Source organism: Spermophilus citellus, assembly GCF_964194105.1.
Source record: "Spermophilus citellus genome assembly, chromosome: 1".
Taxonomy (NCBI): Eukaryota; Metazoa; Chordata; class Mammalia; order Rodentia; family Sciuridae; genus Spermophilus; species Spermophilus citellus.
In genome coordinates this window covers 243,239,698-243,257,596 of record NC_138182.1, presented here as the reverse complement: position 1 = coordinate 243,257,596, position 17,899 = coordinate 243,239,698, and the positions used below count along the sequence as shown (strand labels likewise).

The 17,899-nt window shown below is 36.5% G+C and overlaps 2 protein-coding genes across 8 annotated transcripts in view; one reads left to right on the top strand and one right to left on the bottom strand.

Annotated features, from left to right (window-relative positions):
• Window positions 1-1,561: 1,561 nt before the first annotated feature.
• On the top strand, window positions 1,562-12,210 carry SETD9 (SET domain containing 9). 5 transcript variants are annotated; one of them, XR_014022078.1, is made up of 6 exons: window positions 1,574-2,556; window positions 4,003-4,385; window positions 5,911-6,034; window positions 6,275-6,421; window positions 7,358-7,463; window positions 9,755-12,210. XR_014022078.1 is itself a non-coding variant. In XM_081294964.1 (6 exons), exons 1-6 carry the CDS (start codon window positions 2,459-2,461, stop codon window positions 9,840-9,842), a joined length of 915 nt encoding a protein of 304 aa, XP_081151090.1. In that variant the 5' UTR covers window positions 1,598-2,458; the 3' UTR covers window positions 9,843-12,210. The 5 variants fall into 5 exon arrangements, 4 of the variants coding, with proteins under 4 accessions (XP_081151092.1, XP_081151093.1, XP_081151090.1 ...); XM_081294964.1 differs by having other exon boundaries at window positions 1,598-2,556; window positions 6,275-6,390; XM_081294965.1 differs by having other exon boundaries at window positions 1,767-2,556; window positions 4,003-4,370; window positions 6,275-6,390.
• A 126-nt stretch (window positions 12,211-12,336) lies between these two features.
• The window catches only part of MIER3 (MIER family member 3), a 30,528-nt gene continuing 24,965 nt past the window's right edge, over window positions 12,337-17,899 (bottom strand). For all 3 annotated transcript variants that reach the window (XM_081294952.1, XM_081294951.1, XM_081294950.1), the window contains exons 11-13: window positions 16,655-16,782; window positions 16,427-16,569; window positions 12,337-16,317 (exon numbers count right to left, since the gene is read on the bottom strand). In XM_081294952.1, coding sequence (XP_081151078.1) covers window positions 15,860-16,317; window positions 16,427-16,569; window positions 16,655-16,782 — 729 coding nt within the window. In that variant the 3' untranslated portion in view covers window positions 12,337-15,859. The remainder of the gene's footprint in view (window positions 16,318-16,426; window positions 16,570-16,654; window positions 16,783-17,899) is intronic.

Below are 17,899 nucleotides of genomic sequence, written 5' to 3'. Positions count from 1 at the left end.
CATGACAACAAAGTTGAACTGCACAAAATAAACAAATTTCATGAAAAATAAAAATTACTAAACTTGATTCAAATCAAGATGAACAAAAATTTTTAATAGATTAATATCCTTAAAAGAAATTAATCAAGAATCCAGATGGCTTCACTAGCAAATTCAATCTGAAATTTTAAAATCATTTCAAAAAAATGTAGAGTGACATAATAACATAGAAATAAGACAAAATGTATAAATCTGATAACTGCTGAGGGATCAGTGGAATTTCTAAGTATAAGTTTTAGTTAAAGGAAACTTTAGCTTTATCCATCATGTTTCTATTTGTTCTAAAAATGTTTTCATGAACTTCTTAGTTAACTAAAATTAATTTTAAGGGCTAGGGATGTGGCTCAAGTGGTAGCATGCTCGCCTGGCATGCCTGCGGCCCGGGTTCGATCCTCAGCACCACATACAAAGATGTTGTGTCCGCCGAAAAACTGAAAATAAATATTTAAAAAAATTAATTTTAATACCATAAATCTAGTAAGCATGGGAAATAAATTTAAAAAGTGTTCTTTTTAAAGACAAGTACATTACTATAGGAAAAAATTCAACCAATTCTTTTTGGTTCTTTTTAGATCTGGACACCCTAAAGACTCTTTCTTTGTCTGGAGCTCAATTGACTCCATTTAGCAAACCAGGTTAATATGAAGAATGCCAAGTTACCAAGCAAAGAGTCCAAGGGAAAAGCCCTTAGACTTTGCCAACATCGTACATGATATTAGGATTGAAATAAAGAGAGATGTTGGCAAATACTTTATTTCCCATTATTTCTTTTAGAATACAACAAAATATCCCTGAGGCCACTGGTATCTGCCTGGATTTTCACTATATCTGAGATGTTCAATTTCAACTTTAGGTTGGGATTTACTCTCACTCTCAGGCATACTATGGAAGCCAAGGAAATGGCACCAACACATTTATTTCCTAATAAATGTGTTGATTTGAAAATGGTTAAGGGATACTTGTAGTTTGTCCCCATTGTAATTGCTCTGTCCAAACCTGGTATTTGTGTGTGTGTGTGTGTGTGTGTGTGTGTGTGTGTGTGTGTGTTTGTGTGTTATGGAGAGGAGTTGTAAAAGTCTTTTCTAATATCACCTGTAGAGGGAATAATTCATCCCATTATTTGTAAGTATTATTCTAAATACCAAACCTGAAAAAAGGCATTACAAAAAAAATACAAAAAAAATTGTGGTATATATGTGTATTAAGAATTGTAATGCAAAAAAAAAGTACATGTATAAAGGCATAAATTGCTATAAACATACTTTATATACAGAGATATGAAAAATTGTGCCTTATATGTGTAATAAGAATTGTAATGCTTTCCACTGCTGTCGTGTATTTAAAAAATAAAAAATGCAAAAAATAAGTATTTGTTAAATAAAAATTAAATAAATGAATAAAAAATAAATTGAATGTGCAAGCCAAAAACAACAACAACAACAAATCAAAACTTCTAAACAAAATTTTACCAAATGAACCCAAGGACATATTAAAAGGATAATGCATCATTATCAAACTAATCTAGTGACACAAAACAGATCAATGGTTGCTTGGAGTTTGGAAAGAGGGGCTGGAAGAAGGGCTTATAGAAGGTCATGGGGGATCTTTTGGGTATGATGGATATGCTCATTATCTTGATTGTGGTGATAATTTCACAGATGTGTCAAAAATTTATCAAACGGATCCTTTTAAACGTGTGCAGTTATTCGAATGCCAACTAAAGCTGCTTTTAAAAAACAATTTGCCTATGTAGATTTGCCTTCGGGTTTTGGGGAGAATGAAGAGAAAAACTAGAGTGAAAACAGGCATCATCACATTTTGTCCCATTAGTTAAGTTCATATACTCGCGAAATTCCCACATTGATCACTTTGTGGTAACGAGTTGGCTGGGATGGAAGGACCTGAGGTCTGCGGTACCACGGAAACTGGTTCAGGGAGACTCAGGCTACTGCTAAGAGGCAACGGAGAGAGGAGAGAATAAGAGCAGAGTGGACAGGAGCTTGCGGAACAGAGCAGACATGCTCGGCGAGATCAGCAGCCAGGACCAGCTGGACAATCCGTGAGAAAGAAACCAGGAGCCCACTCCTCGCACGCCTTCCTCCAGGGCAGGCGCCCCTTGGAGCCCTGTGACCTTTGCTCACAATCAGCTCTAGTGTGCGTGTTTACGAACGAAAAAACACAATGGTTGGAGAAAGGAAAGGGGAACAGGTCCCCCTCCAGCTCCACGCGATTGATTCAGTGAGCTGGGTCAGTCAATGGGCCGAACCAAGCGGGCGAGAGGAACCCGGCGGTGCCAGGGACGTCGAGGACGGAGACCTGGAGGGCGGGACAGCGCACCCCGCTCCTCCCCAGGCCGGGCGGACCCGAGACCTCGACCCGCCTCTCCCGCGCGGTCCCGTCAAGGCGCCAGCGGGTAGCCATGACGGGCCGCCTGCTGCGGGGCCTGTGGCAGCGATGGCGCCGTTACAAGTACCGCTTCGTTCCCTGGATTGCGCTGAACTTAAGCCACAACCCGAGGTGAGAGAGCCGGGCGGCCGGACCAGACGTCTTCCTTCCGCCCGCGGCGCCGCTAGGGCCGCCGGGCCTGAAGCGGGAGGAGCCTGAGCCTGAAGAAGCCGAGGCCACCGAAGGGCCAAGGGCTGGCTGGCCAGCGGGGCCGAGCCTGAGGCCGGGTGCGAAGCCGAAGGCAGGCAGGCCGAGGAGGGCGGAGTTGAGGTCACACGTATAGGATTGAGAAGGGCGGGGCCTAGGTGGGCGGGGCCTGCTGCGAGCGGGGCTGAGGCTAATTGGAGTCCTTGGCGGGCTGGAGGTCTGAAGCGGGCGCTGGCCTTAGGAGGGCGGGGCACGTCACCTCTTTCCGGGTAGGCGCCGCGTTGCTAGGCCTGCGAGGTCTGCAAGGCTGGCGTGGTCCGCGATTGTGGTGGCGCGTGTTCTTTTCTGGTGCGAGCTTGCTGGAATGCTGTATTTGGACAAAATTAGAAACTTAAAAAGTCTTTACCTCGTCAGAGTGCTTGCTGGCCTTTTCTCCGCCCGGGGATGGTTAGATTGCTTGAAATTCAGAAAAGCCCAGGTTATTTTGAATTCTCCGTATTAGTAATTTATGGGGTGAAAACAACGCAGCTGACTGTAAGGGTAACCAGCTTGGAGTAGCTAACGCATCAACAAATGCACGAAGCAGCCGTAGACACTATGAAGTGTTGGGTTTATGATAGGGGGTCAGTCTTCATGGGGTCAGTGTGGTGGCTGGTATTAAGATCGTCCTGGTGAGCTGCAAGAAGCAAGCACCGCGCTCACCCAAATAGGCAGACTGGTAACCGAAGGCCAGTTTCTGAAAAACTGGCGAACGGAGGAGCTTTCCCAAAGAAGCATGAATTCAGGTGCATCATTCCTATAGAATGGTGAGACCAGATTTGATACATTTTTCTTCAGAAGTAAAAGTACAATTAGTACAAGAAACAATACAGTTGTGGAAATAAAAGTGATGTCATTAAAGCGTGTACTCCTGGAGGGAGTAGGACAAATGACATAAAGTTTGTTTTTGAAACTACAAGCCTGAGTAAAAAGCAGTTGCAATGCAACGATTCTTATAATATCCAAATGGCTATTGGGTATAATGAGGAAAAAAAGCTGAGCTACATTTCTGTTTCTGATTCTGCACTTTCGGTAGGATGTTGGGAAAGTTCCCTAACATCTCCAAGCTTCAGTTTCTTTGACTGTAAAGATGGAATAAGGACCCAAAAGCCTGTGACACAGAATGGGCCTGTCATAAATATTGACTACTTTTATTGGAGTTAGGTAACTAGAGCTACCCCCTCCCCCAAACAATTCTTTTTGACTTAAGTTGCATGCTCTTTACACACATGAGAATAAGCTTGTAGTTCATTAAGGCCAGTAATTTAGAAATAAAGTCAGTCTGGCTTCTGTCAGTTGAAGGGTAGTGAATGAAACTTTTCCCATTTTCAGGACTCTTCGATATGTTCCAGAGGAATCCAAAGACAAAATTATCTCAGATGAAGATGTCCTAGGAACATTACTGAAAGTTTTCCAGGCTCTATTCTTAAATGATTTCCATAAACAATCAGATATCTTGACTATCCTTCCAAAACCCGTTAAGTCAAAATATCAAGACCTGCTGGCAGTTCAGTATCAAAGGGTGAATCTACTTGAAAACAAACATCAACAGCAAAATATCTTTAAACCAGAAGAAATTCTTTATAAGACATTGGGTTTCAGTGTTGCTCGAGCAACTAGCTCACTGATTTCTGCGGGAAGAGGTGTCTTCGTTACTAAAGGATTGGTACCAAGAGGCGCAGTTGTATCTATGTATCCTGGTAACAGCTCAACTAGTACTGCCAAGAGTTTCTTACAGATCAATGCATAAAAATTCAGCAAATACCTAGCCCTGTAATACTTAGAGTAGGGGGTTGAACTGGAAAGATTTCCATTTATTTTTAAAATTCTAATTTGGTAGTTAACTATTCATAAATTATGTTGTATGTTTTAGAAAGTATCCTGGAGTATCTGTTGAGATAAATTATTTTTATTTTAAGGAAATCTTTTTTTAATATTTATTTTTAGTTTTAGGTGGACACAATATCCTTATTTTATTTTATATGGTGCTGAGAATCCAAGCCAGTGCCTCACGCATGCTAGGCGATCACGCTACCACTTGAGCCACATCCCCAGCCCCTTAATGAAATCTTTCTGATCAGTGTTTAAATTTAAAACACAGTATGGCCCACTTTGACAAGTTATTTAGAAAGCATTAGAGAATAACGCAGTTTGACTTAGTTGGTAACTATATAAGTTAAAACAAAAGAATTCAAACTCACAAATCACTGAATAAAGACTTTCCTACTGTTTATACCTGTGAAGTATACAAATAAAGCAGCTTCTTTGCAAAACATTATTGATTAGAATGATCAGTAGAATATGTTATTTGTTAAACTAACTTTCTCTTATTTGGTATATATAGTGAAAATGTGTGTGTGAATATTTGAGTTAGACTTATGTTTTTAAAAAGTCATTCTATTATTTTCTTACTTTATCCCTAAACACATAAGTCTCAGTTTCCTCCTGTACAACTAACCCAGCTGTAAAGATTCAACAGAATAGGTCAACAAATTAATAGTAAAATAAATTTAATAGATTAATGTGACTGGCACATAGGAAACATTCAGTAAATATTAATTTTCTTCTTTACTCTTTTTTTTTTTTTTTGCAGTGGGGTTTACTGGGGATTGAACTCAGGGGTACTTAACCACTGAGCCACATCCCCAGCCCTTTTTTTTTTTTTTTAATACTTTATTAGAGACAGAGTCTCACTCAGTTGCTTAGGACCTTGCTAAGTTGCTGAGGTTGGATTTGAATTCATCATCCTTCTGCCTCAGCCTCCTGAGCCACTGGGACTATAGGCATGTGCCAACACCCCCAGCCTCCTTTCCTCTTTTGCCAGTAAGAGGAGAAAAAGCCTGAATGTCAGATTCTTTTATTCCTGTATATGTCTACCTTATTTATTAGCAAACTGTATTTCTTAAAATACCCTTTAGTAGATATCAAATCCCATTCTACTTTAAAATATATATTTATATAGGACTTTGTAAAACTGAATCTAATATGTAACAGTTCATATTTCTAATTAAGAAAGATAGTTATATTTTTGTTCTGAGGTGTGGACTGTTGGTTCTGTGCTCCGCGTGTCATTGAGTGCAGTCTCTTTAAAGAGGGAAAATAACCAAAGAGAATGTGATGGAGAAATTAAAACAGATTTTTCTGTCTTATGTTCATGTTCCAGAGAAAGGAAATCCTGCTCAGGATTTTTATGATTTTTTACATGTTGTTATAATATGTCTTTATTTTATTGTATAATAGGTACAGTATATCAAAAGTATGAGCCAATCTTTTTCCAGTCCATTGGAAATCCATTCATTTTTAGATGCCTGGATGGGGTACTCATTGATGGAAATGACAAAGGGATATCAAAGGTTGTGTACAGGTAGGTGATGCCCATATTCAAATATAATTATAGGATAAAGAACCACAGTTACTGGTATAATTATTACCTACAGCATTTGTACTTTAAATGAAAATCTATTTAGGTGACTACTATGTAGCTACTCAGGTGTCTTGACAAGCATTTTTAACAGAGAAATTCCACTTGTTTAGTTGTAGTATCAATTTGGTATTTTATTTGAAGATACAAGAGTTCCTTAGCTGATGCTTTCACCTGTTTCAGATCTTGTAATGGAAGAGATCAACTTGGACCTTTAAAAATGAGTGATAGTACATGGCTAACATCAGAAATTCATAATCCACTGGCCATCGGACAGTATGTCAACAATTGTTCAAATGGTAATTTCACATCATGGGGCTATGAGACAAGGTACAGCAATGGCTAATTCTTTGCCAGATGACGAGTGCCAAAGGCATTTGTGGCGTTACAGCTATTCAAAGTCCTTAAGCAAATATAACTTTTCTTTTTTAAATATATTTTTTTTAACTGTAGATGGACACAATACCTTTTTTCTATTTGTTTTTATGTGGTGCCGGGGAGGGAACCCAGTGTCTCACACATGCTAGGCAAGCACTCTACCACTGAGCCACAACCCTGGCCCCAAATATAACTGTTTTTAAGAGAAGATATCACAGAGAGAATTTGGGGAAATAATGATATACATTATTTGGAAATCTTTAATTTATGATTTTTGTTCTGATTTTTCAGTGAACATAGACAATTGATTGTAACCTTTTGATCATTATTATTTTAGCATTTTTTGAATAGTTAATTTAGAGATTATTTTATCACTGTTGATATAGCCTTATCACTAGACCTATATCCCCCTTTTGTTGCTAAATTTATGAGTCACTTTTTTTAAGACTTAATTTTCTGGCTACAACTAGCATGTAGACTTTGGTGTATGGGAGACATGAACTCAGAGCCTGACTTCTTTGTTTAACCATTAACTATTTTGAGTTTTATTTCATGATATTTTAAAAGTAAACAGTAAAGCACATAAATATTATATAGGTTTACATATAAGATATAAATATATATGCTTTACTTTTAAAATTTTATTTTATTTCCATTATATTATTTATTCACTCGTTTTTCAATATTTAGTTTATATATTATTTGTTCATATATATTAGATATACATGTAAAATCTAACAGTGCCTGAAACATAATAGTGATTATTATTTTGAGCATGTTCCAATAATTTTGAAAACCATACATTGGATATCATTAATCAATACAGTTTTCCCTGAGCTTGTATCATGCATGGATGGCTGTTTCTCAAAAATATGTGCCTGTTCCTAGACAGAGCAGCTAATGTCTGTTATCAGGAATTTGATGTGCCTGCAGTTTTCCCTGTAGAACTGAAGCAGTATCTTCCAAACATTGCCTACAGTTATGAAAAACAAAGGTTAGTATTCTAAGAGCATTTTCTATTTTCTTTCTTTTACTGTACTTAAATATAATTTATAAGAAAAAGCTATAAAGAATTTGGGGTAGAATATTTTAGTGAAAAGTAGAGGACTGGAGATGTAGCTTAGTAGTAGAGCATTTGCCTAGCATGTGTGAGGCTCTGGATTTGATCCCTACCACCACTACCCCCTCCAAAATATATATAATAAATATACACACACATATACATTATACATAAATTATCTATATCAAAAATATATGCAGATGCTGGGCGCAGTGACACATGCCTATAATCCCAGCAGTTTGGAAGGCTGAGACAGGAGGATCACGAGTTCAAAGCCAGCCTCAGCTAAGCAACTCAGTAAGACCCTGTATCAAAATGCAAAATAGGGCTGGGAATGTGGTTCAGTGGTTGAGTGCCCCTGAGTTCAATCCCAATACTCCCCATTGCCCCCCCCCCACACACACATATATGTAATTGATATTTTTATGTTCACGACACCTTAGTGTGTTAATGTAGGCTTATATAAAAGTAAAAACTTTTCTTTAACTTAGTTCATTCTCCTTTTTTTTTTAGTTGTAGTTGGACCCAATTCCTTTATTTTATTTATTTATTTTTATATTGTGCTGAGGATCGAACCCAGCGTCTCATACGTGCTAGGTGAGCGTTCCACTGCTGAGCCACAACCCCAGCCCCTCATTCTATTTTTTATTACCCATTTTACTCATAATCATAAGAGTGATTATGCAGTACTTTACAGGTCTTATCCCTAGAGGTATTTTGTTATTTTCAAGTGATTTTGTTATTTTCCTACCCACAAAATCTTCAAATATATATATATATATATATATATATATATATATATATATATATATATATATATATAATTTTTTTAGAGAAAGAAAGAGAATTTTTTAAATATTTAGTTTTGGGTGGACACAACATCTTTATTTTATTTGTAAGTGGTGCTGAGGATCAAACCCAGTGCCACGTGCATGCCAGGCAAGCGCGCTACTGCTTGAGCCACATCCCCAGCCCTTCAAATATATTTTTACTTTAATCTTTTTAAGCATCATTTGCTCTACCATAGAAAAAAGTTACTACCTGAAGAAAAGGGCCAAATTACACTATTGTTTCCTTTCTTCATTTCACAATTAAATCTAATTGTGAAAAAAAGGCCATATCTAGAAGACATATTTTTAGAGTAACATTTATTTTCTATTAAGTGGGAATACTCAAGTTTAACAATTTTAAATATAAGTAATCTGGAGAGCTAAGAGTTCTTTTTTTTTTTTGTAGTTGTAGATGGTCAGCGTGCATTTATTCTATTTATTTATTTATTTATTTATATGTGGTGCTAAGGATCGAACCCAGTGCTTGACACGTGCTTGGCAGGTGCTCTGCCACTGAGTTACAGCCCCAGCCCGGAAGATATATTCTTTGTCACTTCACTGAGTTGCTAACAACCTTTATTTTATATGAGACCTGTGTGTGTGTGTGTGTGTGTGTGTTATGGGAGACTTGAACCCAGGGCCTCATGTACAAGTTCTCTACCACTGAACTACATCCCCATCTCTTTTTTTAGAATTTTATTTTGAGACAGGGTCTCACTAAATTGCTCAGGCTGGTCTTGAACTTTCTTTTATCCTCTTGCCTTATCCACCAGAATAGCTGGGATCGCAGGTGAGTAGCTGGGATTACAGGAGAACAGTTGAGATTCCAGGCATGTGTCATCACATCCAGCTATATGGGACCTATTAAATTGTCCTTTCACAATGAATGATGTTGAAAACTTGGACTGTTCACTAAAAATTTAATAACTTTATGTCTTTACATGTGTATATTAGTGTTTAATAATTAGGTTTTCTTAGCCTTATACTCCAGGAGGTTTGAAGGCATATAAGCATCTTGTTGTTTCAGAAATAAAGTATTTTAAAAGTTTCCAGTTATGTTTTTTGTTTTTGAGAATATGAGATACAAATTAATAAAAGAATGGCTAATTGTAATCTTTTTAAAAGGATTAAAATCCTTTATGTGATACCAGTTTTAGAGACCCATAGAAACAATTTCAGAAGAGTTGGTTGGTTGTGTAAACTTACAGATTTGTGGTCCTAAATGTTATAGAACAGACATACTCTATTTTAGAATACCTGCATCAGGAAAAGCACTATTTCCTCAGGCAAATTGAATATATAAACTAAAATGTAAGGAATCTGAGAGAAAGTTATAATAAAAATGTGAACATACTTATTAATACTTTATTTTTTTGCTTATTTTTCTCTTTTCAGCCCACTTCGATGTGTTGTTCTTATTGCACTTAGGGATATTGAGCAAGGAGAAGAGCTTTTTTCAAACTACTACACAATTGTCAGCTAACTTGGCGAATTAGAAATTAGGTTTTTTACTTAGCTATTAAATCTAAGTGTATTTTTGTTAATCACTTCTCTGAGTTCTACCTGTAAAACAAATATTTTGAAATCTAATGGAGTATGTTTCTATTAATATATATATTTACGTTCCATTTTCAATGGTAAAAGTTATTTGCTTCATTACAATTTCAAACTTGTAATGCAATTTGAGTTCTAATTGATTTTCACCTAAATACACAATAACTTATTAAAACTACTTGGACTTGTAGTTTCAATTTTTCTTGTATTTATTTTGTATACCTCTGTGATGGTTTATAAAATTTAGCCAGGCATCAGCAATTCTTGTAGTACTGTTAATGTTTACAAACTTTTGTAAAAACATTTATTTTTATAGGATAAAGTAAAACATACCTTTGGTTGCTATAAGTAAATTGGTGTGTACATGTGTAATTTTAAAGGTCGTTTCAGCTGAGTAAGGGGAAATGTAAGGTCATTATTTATTTTCTTATTGAAAAATTCCACACACACACACACACAAATTTCTGACAGTGTGCAAAAAAGATATTTTAGCCTGAGAATACAAGTAAAGGATAGTTGTTAGGAATCTCTCTCTTCTGCATGGCTCATAGTTCTGTGTAGGGCTTCCTTTAGTAATGCTTCTAGCTTCTTTCCACTCATTAGAGAAGACCAGTTTTCTGAGTATCTTCTGGAAAACTAGGCACCCATAGCCCACTTCTCCAGCTCTTTCTTTGTGGAGAAAAAATGTAAGTCTGTACAGTTGCAGCTCTGAGGCCACCTGCCTGATTTTTATTAGTAATGTTACTTTGATCTTCATCCACCTAACTCCTGTTCAAACTATCAATTCCAAACTTGGGTAGGAAAGAGAATATTTATTGATCCCCACAAATCCTCATGGAAACTGTATAATCAGATTCTGACCACCTTCACTGTTGTGCTTACCAGCTTTACTCACTAGTTTATTGCAATTTCAATGGCTTCCTAATTGGTTTCCCTTTTTCCACTCCTGCCCCTCACAGAAATCTCCAAGAGTGATTATTTTAAATCAAAGTCAGGTTTTTTGTCACACTCCTGTTCAAAACTCATCTAATATAAGAGTAAATGCTGAAGTCCTTCACATACATGATCTAGCTGCTTATTATCTCAGATTTCATCTGTTCTTCCATCCCAGCCACACCTGCCTCCTAGCTACTCCTTGCACCTTTCTCAGGGAAATTGTACTGTGTCTGCGAGACCTTCCCCCAGATAGTCTTGTTCTTTCTCTCCCTTTCTGTCACATTCTCAGTGAGGCTTATCTAACCACCTTATTGAAATTCACAACACCCTACTCCCATCCAGCATTCCCCATTCCACTTCCCCATTTTTTTGAATAGCACTTATGACCAGAAAGCTCATATTACAGTAGAGACACAATTAGGAAATTCCAGAAGTGGAAACAGGGAAGCCAGTTAGGAATATCTTGGCCATGATGTCCTACAAGTTACTGGAGATTATTCTGCTTTCACAGGGCTTCTCCTGAAATCCCATGTAGCTCTCTTATAGCACTTGACAGCATTTTTGGCTGTGTTCTAAATACTTGTGGTGCTGTGTGCATGCATGGACCACAAATCTCTCACAGGAAAGCCCTTTGGTGTCTAAGAATGAAAGAATGTAGTTCTAGACAAGTAACCAAGGCATAGTAGAGGTGTTTGCCTTCATTTGTCCCTTTCTTGACCTTGTACAAAATCTGTTATGTGCAATCTGATAACTGCATTGTACCACTGTGCCCAGCTGGTAGGTAAGGGCATTTTAAGAATGGAACTATGGCACATGCCTGTAATCACCAGTGGCTCGGGAGGCTGAGACAGGAGGATCTCGGGTTCAAAGCCAGCCTCTGCAATGGGGAGGCACTAAGCAACTCAGTGTGGCTCAGTGGTTGAGTGCCCCTGAGTTCAATCCCTAATACTAAAAAAAAAAAAAAAAAAAAAAAAAAAAAAAAAAAGAATGGAGCTAGAGAAAGCTCTAGTCAGAGCAAATGAAATACAGGGACATACATGAGAAATTAGGCTAAATTAGATCTATGGCTTGAAAATATGAAGGCTTAGGAAAGATTTGAGTTGATGAAACTGAATAGTTTAGATAAGGGAGAGTAGTCAATAATAAATACTAGTCTGCCTATCACATCTGATCAAATTTCAGATACTATGTTTTACAAAAAGGCACATTTGCCTAGAACAGTGTTTGAAACATGAGACATTCAACAAATGTTTTCTGAATTAAACTAAAATCCTTGCTTTGGGATAATTAGAATTTTATTATAGATGGAAAACTATTACAGGGAATTTAAGAAAAATTTATCTACTGATTTTATTACTTACCTATCAAATACTTATTTACTGCATCTAAAATCAGTTTAAAACTGGTATAATCTACCTATTTTGGTGTAGCTTAGGATTTGTTAAAAAAAAATTTTGGCAAATATTCATTCACACGAACCAAGAAAAAAAAGATTTCCAGATTTTTATTTCTGGAACTGTACACCAGGTATTAAAGTACAACAAATACAAAATAATGCTCAAAAAAATCAGTGTTTATGTACAAATATTAAAATCAATGCAACAATAGCAACTTCCTCTTGAACATCGGATACTAAAACTTGTTCTGATTGTCACTAATTTATCTCATACTCACAGGGTACTTATTTCAAACTGGGACAACTGAAGCCACTGGTCATCTAAGAGGAATATTAATATCTACCATATTTAACAATAAAACTAATAGTTTCCTCCTTTTAGTGAAAAAATTAGGAACTTTTTAAAAAACATAGTAATGTCAATATTTTTTATAAATTATTTCAATTTCCATTTGTAGACAATGTGCTTTGAAACTCTGGGCAAACAATCTCCTTGGTGGTCAGGTTTATTTGTTAGTTTACATTCAAAGTTGAAGTATTTACTAGAGACTTTGGTTAAATTAAATAGTATCACTACGCTCTATTAGATCTGATGTTCTCAAATATTTATGACCCTCAATTTTAAAAATTAAAAAGGAAACGATTGCACAATTCTTTGACCTAATTGTACAGACTTTAGTATTTTTAAAACAGTATTCTACATCTTTCAAGTAATTCAGCAGTTGACCATGACAAGAGGAAAACTAAACATTTAAAAAGCTAGCATGGAAAAGATGAAATATGACTAACAAAAGTAAAGTATTGCTATAATCACAGCACCAATTACACTTCTAAATGAATCCACTGTCCTCTTCAAATTCCCTGTACATAAAAGATACATCAGCCAACACTGCAACTGCTCACCATGAATTTTTGGTTTGTTCATATGAAAATAATGCGGCAAAAGGAAAAAAGAATTTATCACAGTTTGTTATAAGAATTGTGCTTTTAACACTTGATAATAAAGGTGTTATTTCTTCATATGATCGTAAATCAGATATTTTCATGCTTTGAAACGCAATTCTTTTAATAAACAGTAACAAATTCTCTGTTAAGATGCTTAAACGGAGAGGAAAAAAAAACCAGTAAACCCAGCTTTTAAAAGAAAGTTCAATAAATAGCTATTTTACATGAATAAAGTCATAGTGGTACAATTATGAATGTCACATCAAGCATGCACAAAATGGTATTATACATGACAGAAGTAGTCAGAAAATATTGAGTTAGATCTAAAAAGATATGAAGGATTTACACATATATACAAAAATCTTGCAAATTATTGCCTCATTTTAACAAGGAATTAAAAGTAAACGTTACCAGCTAGCTAGCACTCTCTAAGAGGCTAAAAACAGATTGGCATTTAAAAATCTATTAAACTAGCTGGAATTTATTTTTCTCTCATATCATTTTCTGGATTTTGGTCAAAAATATTTAAATAACTAAAGTGTCCATTCAACTTGCTGATAATCGAAACTTTAGATAAGAAACACTGTTTCCATCTTATATCAAGATCCCAGCAATGCATAGATAAACTGAATATATTACTGCATCAGCTAATGAGAATGGGCATGTTCATTTAAGTGCAACTGGTATTAGCATTCAGTCATCTTTGTGTAAATTATTTATACAGACCAGCCACTGTAAACCCAGAGTGAAAATTAAAATTATAACAATGGAAGATTATGGCCAGTATCTTACTAAATAATAGAAAGTATTGATTTTTTAACAAAAGAAATAAGGTTCAAAGTTTAGCACAACAACACAGCAATAAGAAGCTGATAACTTGGATACAAATATGAGAAAGCAACACAGAGCCCAGGCTACCCATTATTTACTGTGTGCTACAGGAATGCTAGGCTTTAGATGTATAAATTAGAGACTGATTTTAAGTTATTAATTTAACTACTTTTGTCCACTGTGCTAAACTAAATTTTATAGTAAATGTGCTACTGCGTAAACACTTCAAAGCAATCTTCATTAAAATGCTGCAAAGAAAAAACAAGAATACACATCATCCAAAACTAAGGATGTCATTGCAGTTCACAGTTTGTATAATAAATACCCTCCCTTTCAATTTCTAAGACCACTACATCCTATCTACTCATCAGCACAACCTTGAAGCAATTTACACTTACAAATATTAGCAATGCAGCCAAACAATTTTTTTGCAAAGCGACACGACTTGTAAAAAATCAAAAATATTAGTTAAGACGGTGCAAATAAAAGGTAATTGTTTTAACTGTACTATAAAAGCAAAGCTTATTATATCCTAATACTGTATTACATATTGTCTGATTTACCTTATAACTTAAAGATGCATGTCCATAGAGCAAAAATGGCCAAAGTTTTTGACAATGGCTTCTCATTCACAATGTTTGGAATAAAAATAAAACCAAGTTTGAGATGCATCTGAACGTCTATCACTTTTTAAAACTTAAAAGTGGTAACGTACCATTCTATTTCAGGTAGGCACTCACATTTTTCTTGCCAACTGCTTAATCTAAACCAAACAGCTTAAAATATACTTCAAGGTTCTACTGCATTATGCATAAAATCTAGAAGTCCCTCTAAATATTAACACTTTGAACTGCAGTGCTACAAACTTAAGAGGTGTCCCAAAATGTAAACCATTGAGTGGCAACATCCTAGGCTTTGTAGACTGTGCCTCTGCAAGTCAACTGCCTCAGGATAAAATAAATTATCAGTGACCGGTATGGTTTAAGATTACAATCTTTACAACGGTGGACAAAACCCCATATGAATACCACATCTTTGAATGCCAAATTTTTAGCCAGTAAATGAAATTACACAGAAATCTCCCGGCAGTAAAATAACCAACTCTGTGTAAGGTAGCCCTGGTCTAGAATTTTTAAACAGGATCCAAGCAAGAGTCTTCATAATTTGCACGCGGTTCCTCATTCGTGCTGGCTTCCATAAAGATGTATTTGCTGTTTTGTAAACTGAAGTGCTCTAGTTGAATAACATGAGAGAAGTTTCCATTTTTAAAAAATCCTTGCATGTTTGTGCAGTTTAAAGAAACCTACCCCTGCTTTTATTAATAAAGAAAACAAAAACCAAAAAAATGCTACATTGAGCAGGGACTGGGATTGGTACCTGTAAACATTGTTATTCCACTGCATCCATTACGGCAAAAGGAATTTACACGAAAAGAAGCCAAACCATTCAGTTCAGAACATCTGTGCTGGTTTTGAGCTGGTGGCCTCTTGTCTACAGGTTTTAAAATTGGGTGTGGGGGCAGTGGGGAACAGAAAAGAATAGAAAAAATAAGGGAGAGGGGAAGAGGTACTAGGGGATGAGGAAGAGAGAAGCAGAGCTTAAAGCTGCACCACAGAGTTCAATCTTAGTTCCCAACTCTGCTGATCATAGTTCATTTCCACATTTATGGATTGAAAAATGAAAATACTCTTGATAAATCAAGATATAGTTCTATACATACTGACATCACTGATGTCATAGTGAAAAAGGTTCAAACTTCCAGTGAAAGACTATGCAAACCTGATAGCTCCCCTCAAGTTTACTGGTACTGCACACCCACTGTCTCTGGGCTCCTTGTGTCACTCGGAGTGAAGAGCAGCGTGCTGATGCAGAGTGTGGGCACTGATGAAACCATTGGTCTCGTTGGCAGACAGACTGCCAAAGTCAGCCACAGAGACTGCCATTTTGGCACTGGTGATGTGATGTGTGTGATTTTCAAAGTCCACACCCAAATTATTTACAGAAACCTCATTCATAAAGGATTCAGGGACAGCAATGCCCATTTTCAATCTCTTTGCTGGCCTTTCTGATTCTTCACTGCACATGTTCATAGGGTTTAGCTCCGAGTGATAAAATCCAGTCTCAAATAAATTAAAACAATCACTTTCCCCATTGCTAGGCAGGGTGAGTAACTCTTCCGTTACAACAGGCACATGATTTACTTGTCCACGGGGTGTGTTGCCCAGTGGAGGAAAGCTATCATCCAAACAATTCACATCCGTAGGGTTGCAGACCGTTGCTACACTGTTGGTCAAAGCTAAAAAGAAATGGAAAAGGTTTAGGTAAGTGATCCTTTGATGTGAAACAAATCGCATATAATTTTGCATTATGCTATCCTAAAGTACACAAAAAGACCTTCACTTTACCTGTCAAGTCGCTGGCAGTGAAGGAGTTGAGAATGTTCAGCTGTTGATCAGGAATAGGCTCAGGCCGGTTAGACGTTAAGGCTGAAGAATTTACTGTCCCACCAAGGGCTTCTGTTTCATCTACCAAACGATCCATATAGTCCCTGAAAAATACAGGCCAATAATTTTATGATTGCTTATCACAGTTAAAAACAACAAAATCATTGAAGTCAAGCCCATGATACTTACGTAACTCCAGGGTGATGGTTATATCGTTTCTTGCCAAATCTTGTCTGTTGAGCAAAGTAATCATACCGTTCAGATTTCTTCCACATATAATAGAACGCTACACATTCAGCAACTGTTCTAGTTCTCACCTAATGAAAAAAGGTAAATTTTTAAATAAGCTAATACAGCCAACTCTTTTTTTTTAAAGCAACTTTCTCCCCCACAATAATGAAACTTCCATTCATGGATTTTATTATGCTTCCTCCCAATTATGAAATTCTGAACACTTTTATTAGTGAAATGTCTTTACATGTGAAAAGTTTTCAAAGCCCAAGGCTATTTAAAAAAAAATGTAGTATTTTATAAAACAAGTGTGCATCAAGAAATTATCTCCCACATTTAATGAAAGTCCTAAAATAGTGTAATCCTTTACCTTTCTTTACTGAATTCTATAATTCTGACTATAGCAGGAATTCTTAATTTTAGCATTAATCAATCCCCAAGGGTCCCATGAATGGTTTCACTTGCATCTACTAATTCCCAAAATCATATGCAGGTGTACTTTGCTGGGGAGAAGGAACACAGCCTCATTCGATTATCAAAGGATTCTGTTATCCAAAAGAACCTTTGGCAAAGGGATAAGCAACATATAGCATCTGGAATTTAAGATGATTTCCTAGCTAAAGGATGTGATTTTCCCCTCCAACATGTTTTTGGCTCTTAGCTCCAACAGATTTGGTAGTAACTTGTGTGTGTGTGTGTGTGTATGTGTGCGCGTGCGCACGTGCATGTACACCAGGGAATGAACTCAGGTGCATTCGACCGCTGAGCCACAACCCAGCCTATTTTGTATTTGATTTAGAGACAGGGTCTCACTGAGTTGCCTAGCATCTCGCTGTTGCTAAGACTGGCTTTGAACTTGCAATCCTCCTGCCTCAGTCTCCTGAGCTGCGGGCATTACAGGCATGTGCCACTGCACTGAGTGGTAATAACTTTTAAGCCTTGCAAACTTGACTCCATATCCAAACTAGGTTTCCTCTAACTGTTAGATATAGCTACAGGCAATGAATTAGATATATTATCAAAATTCATTATGCTTATCCAGTATACATTTGTTTTTTCCCTGAAGAAGAAATTTAAAGTACTCAATTAAAGAACTTTAAGATTCTCTATCCTGACTCCTGAGTGAATTGTGATTTTAAGAAAACTAAAATAGGGACAAGCTTTTTAAACAAGATACTGTATACCTTTCAATATACATCATTA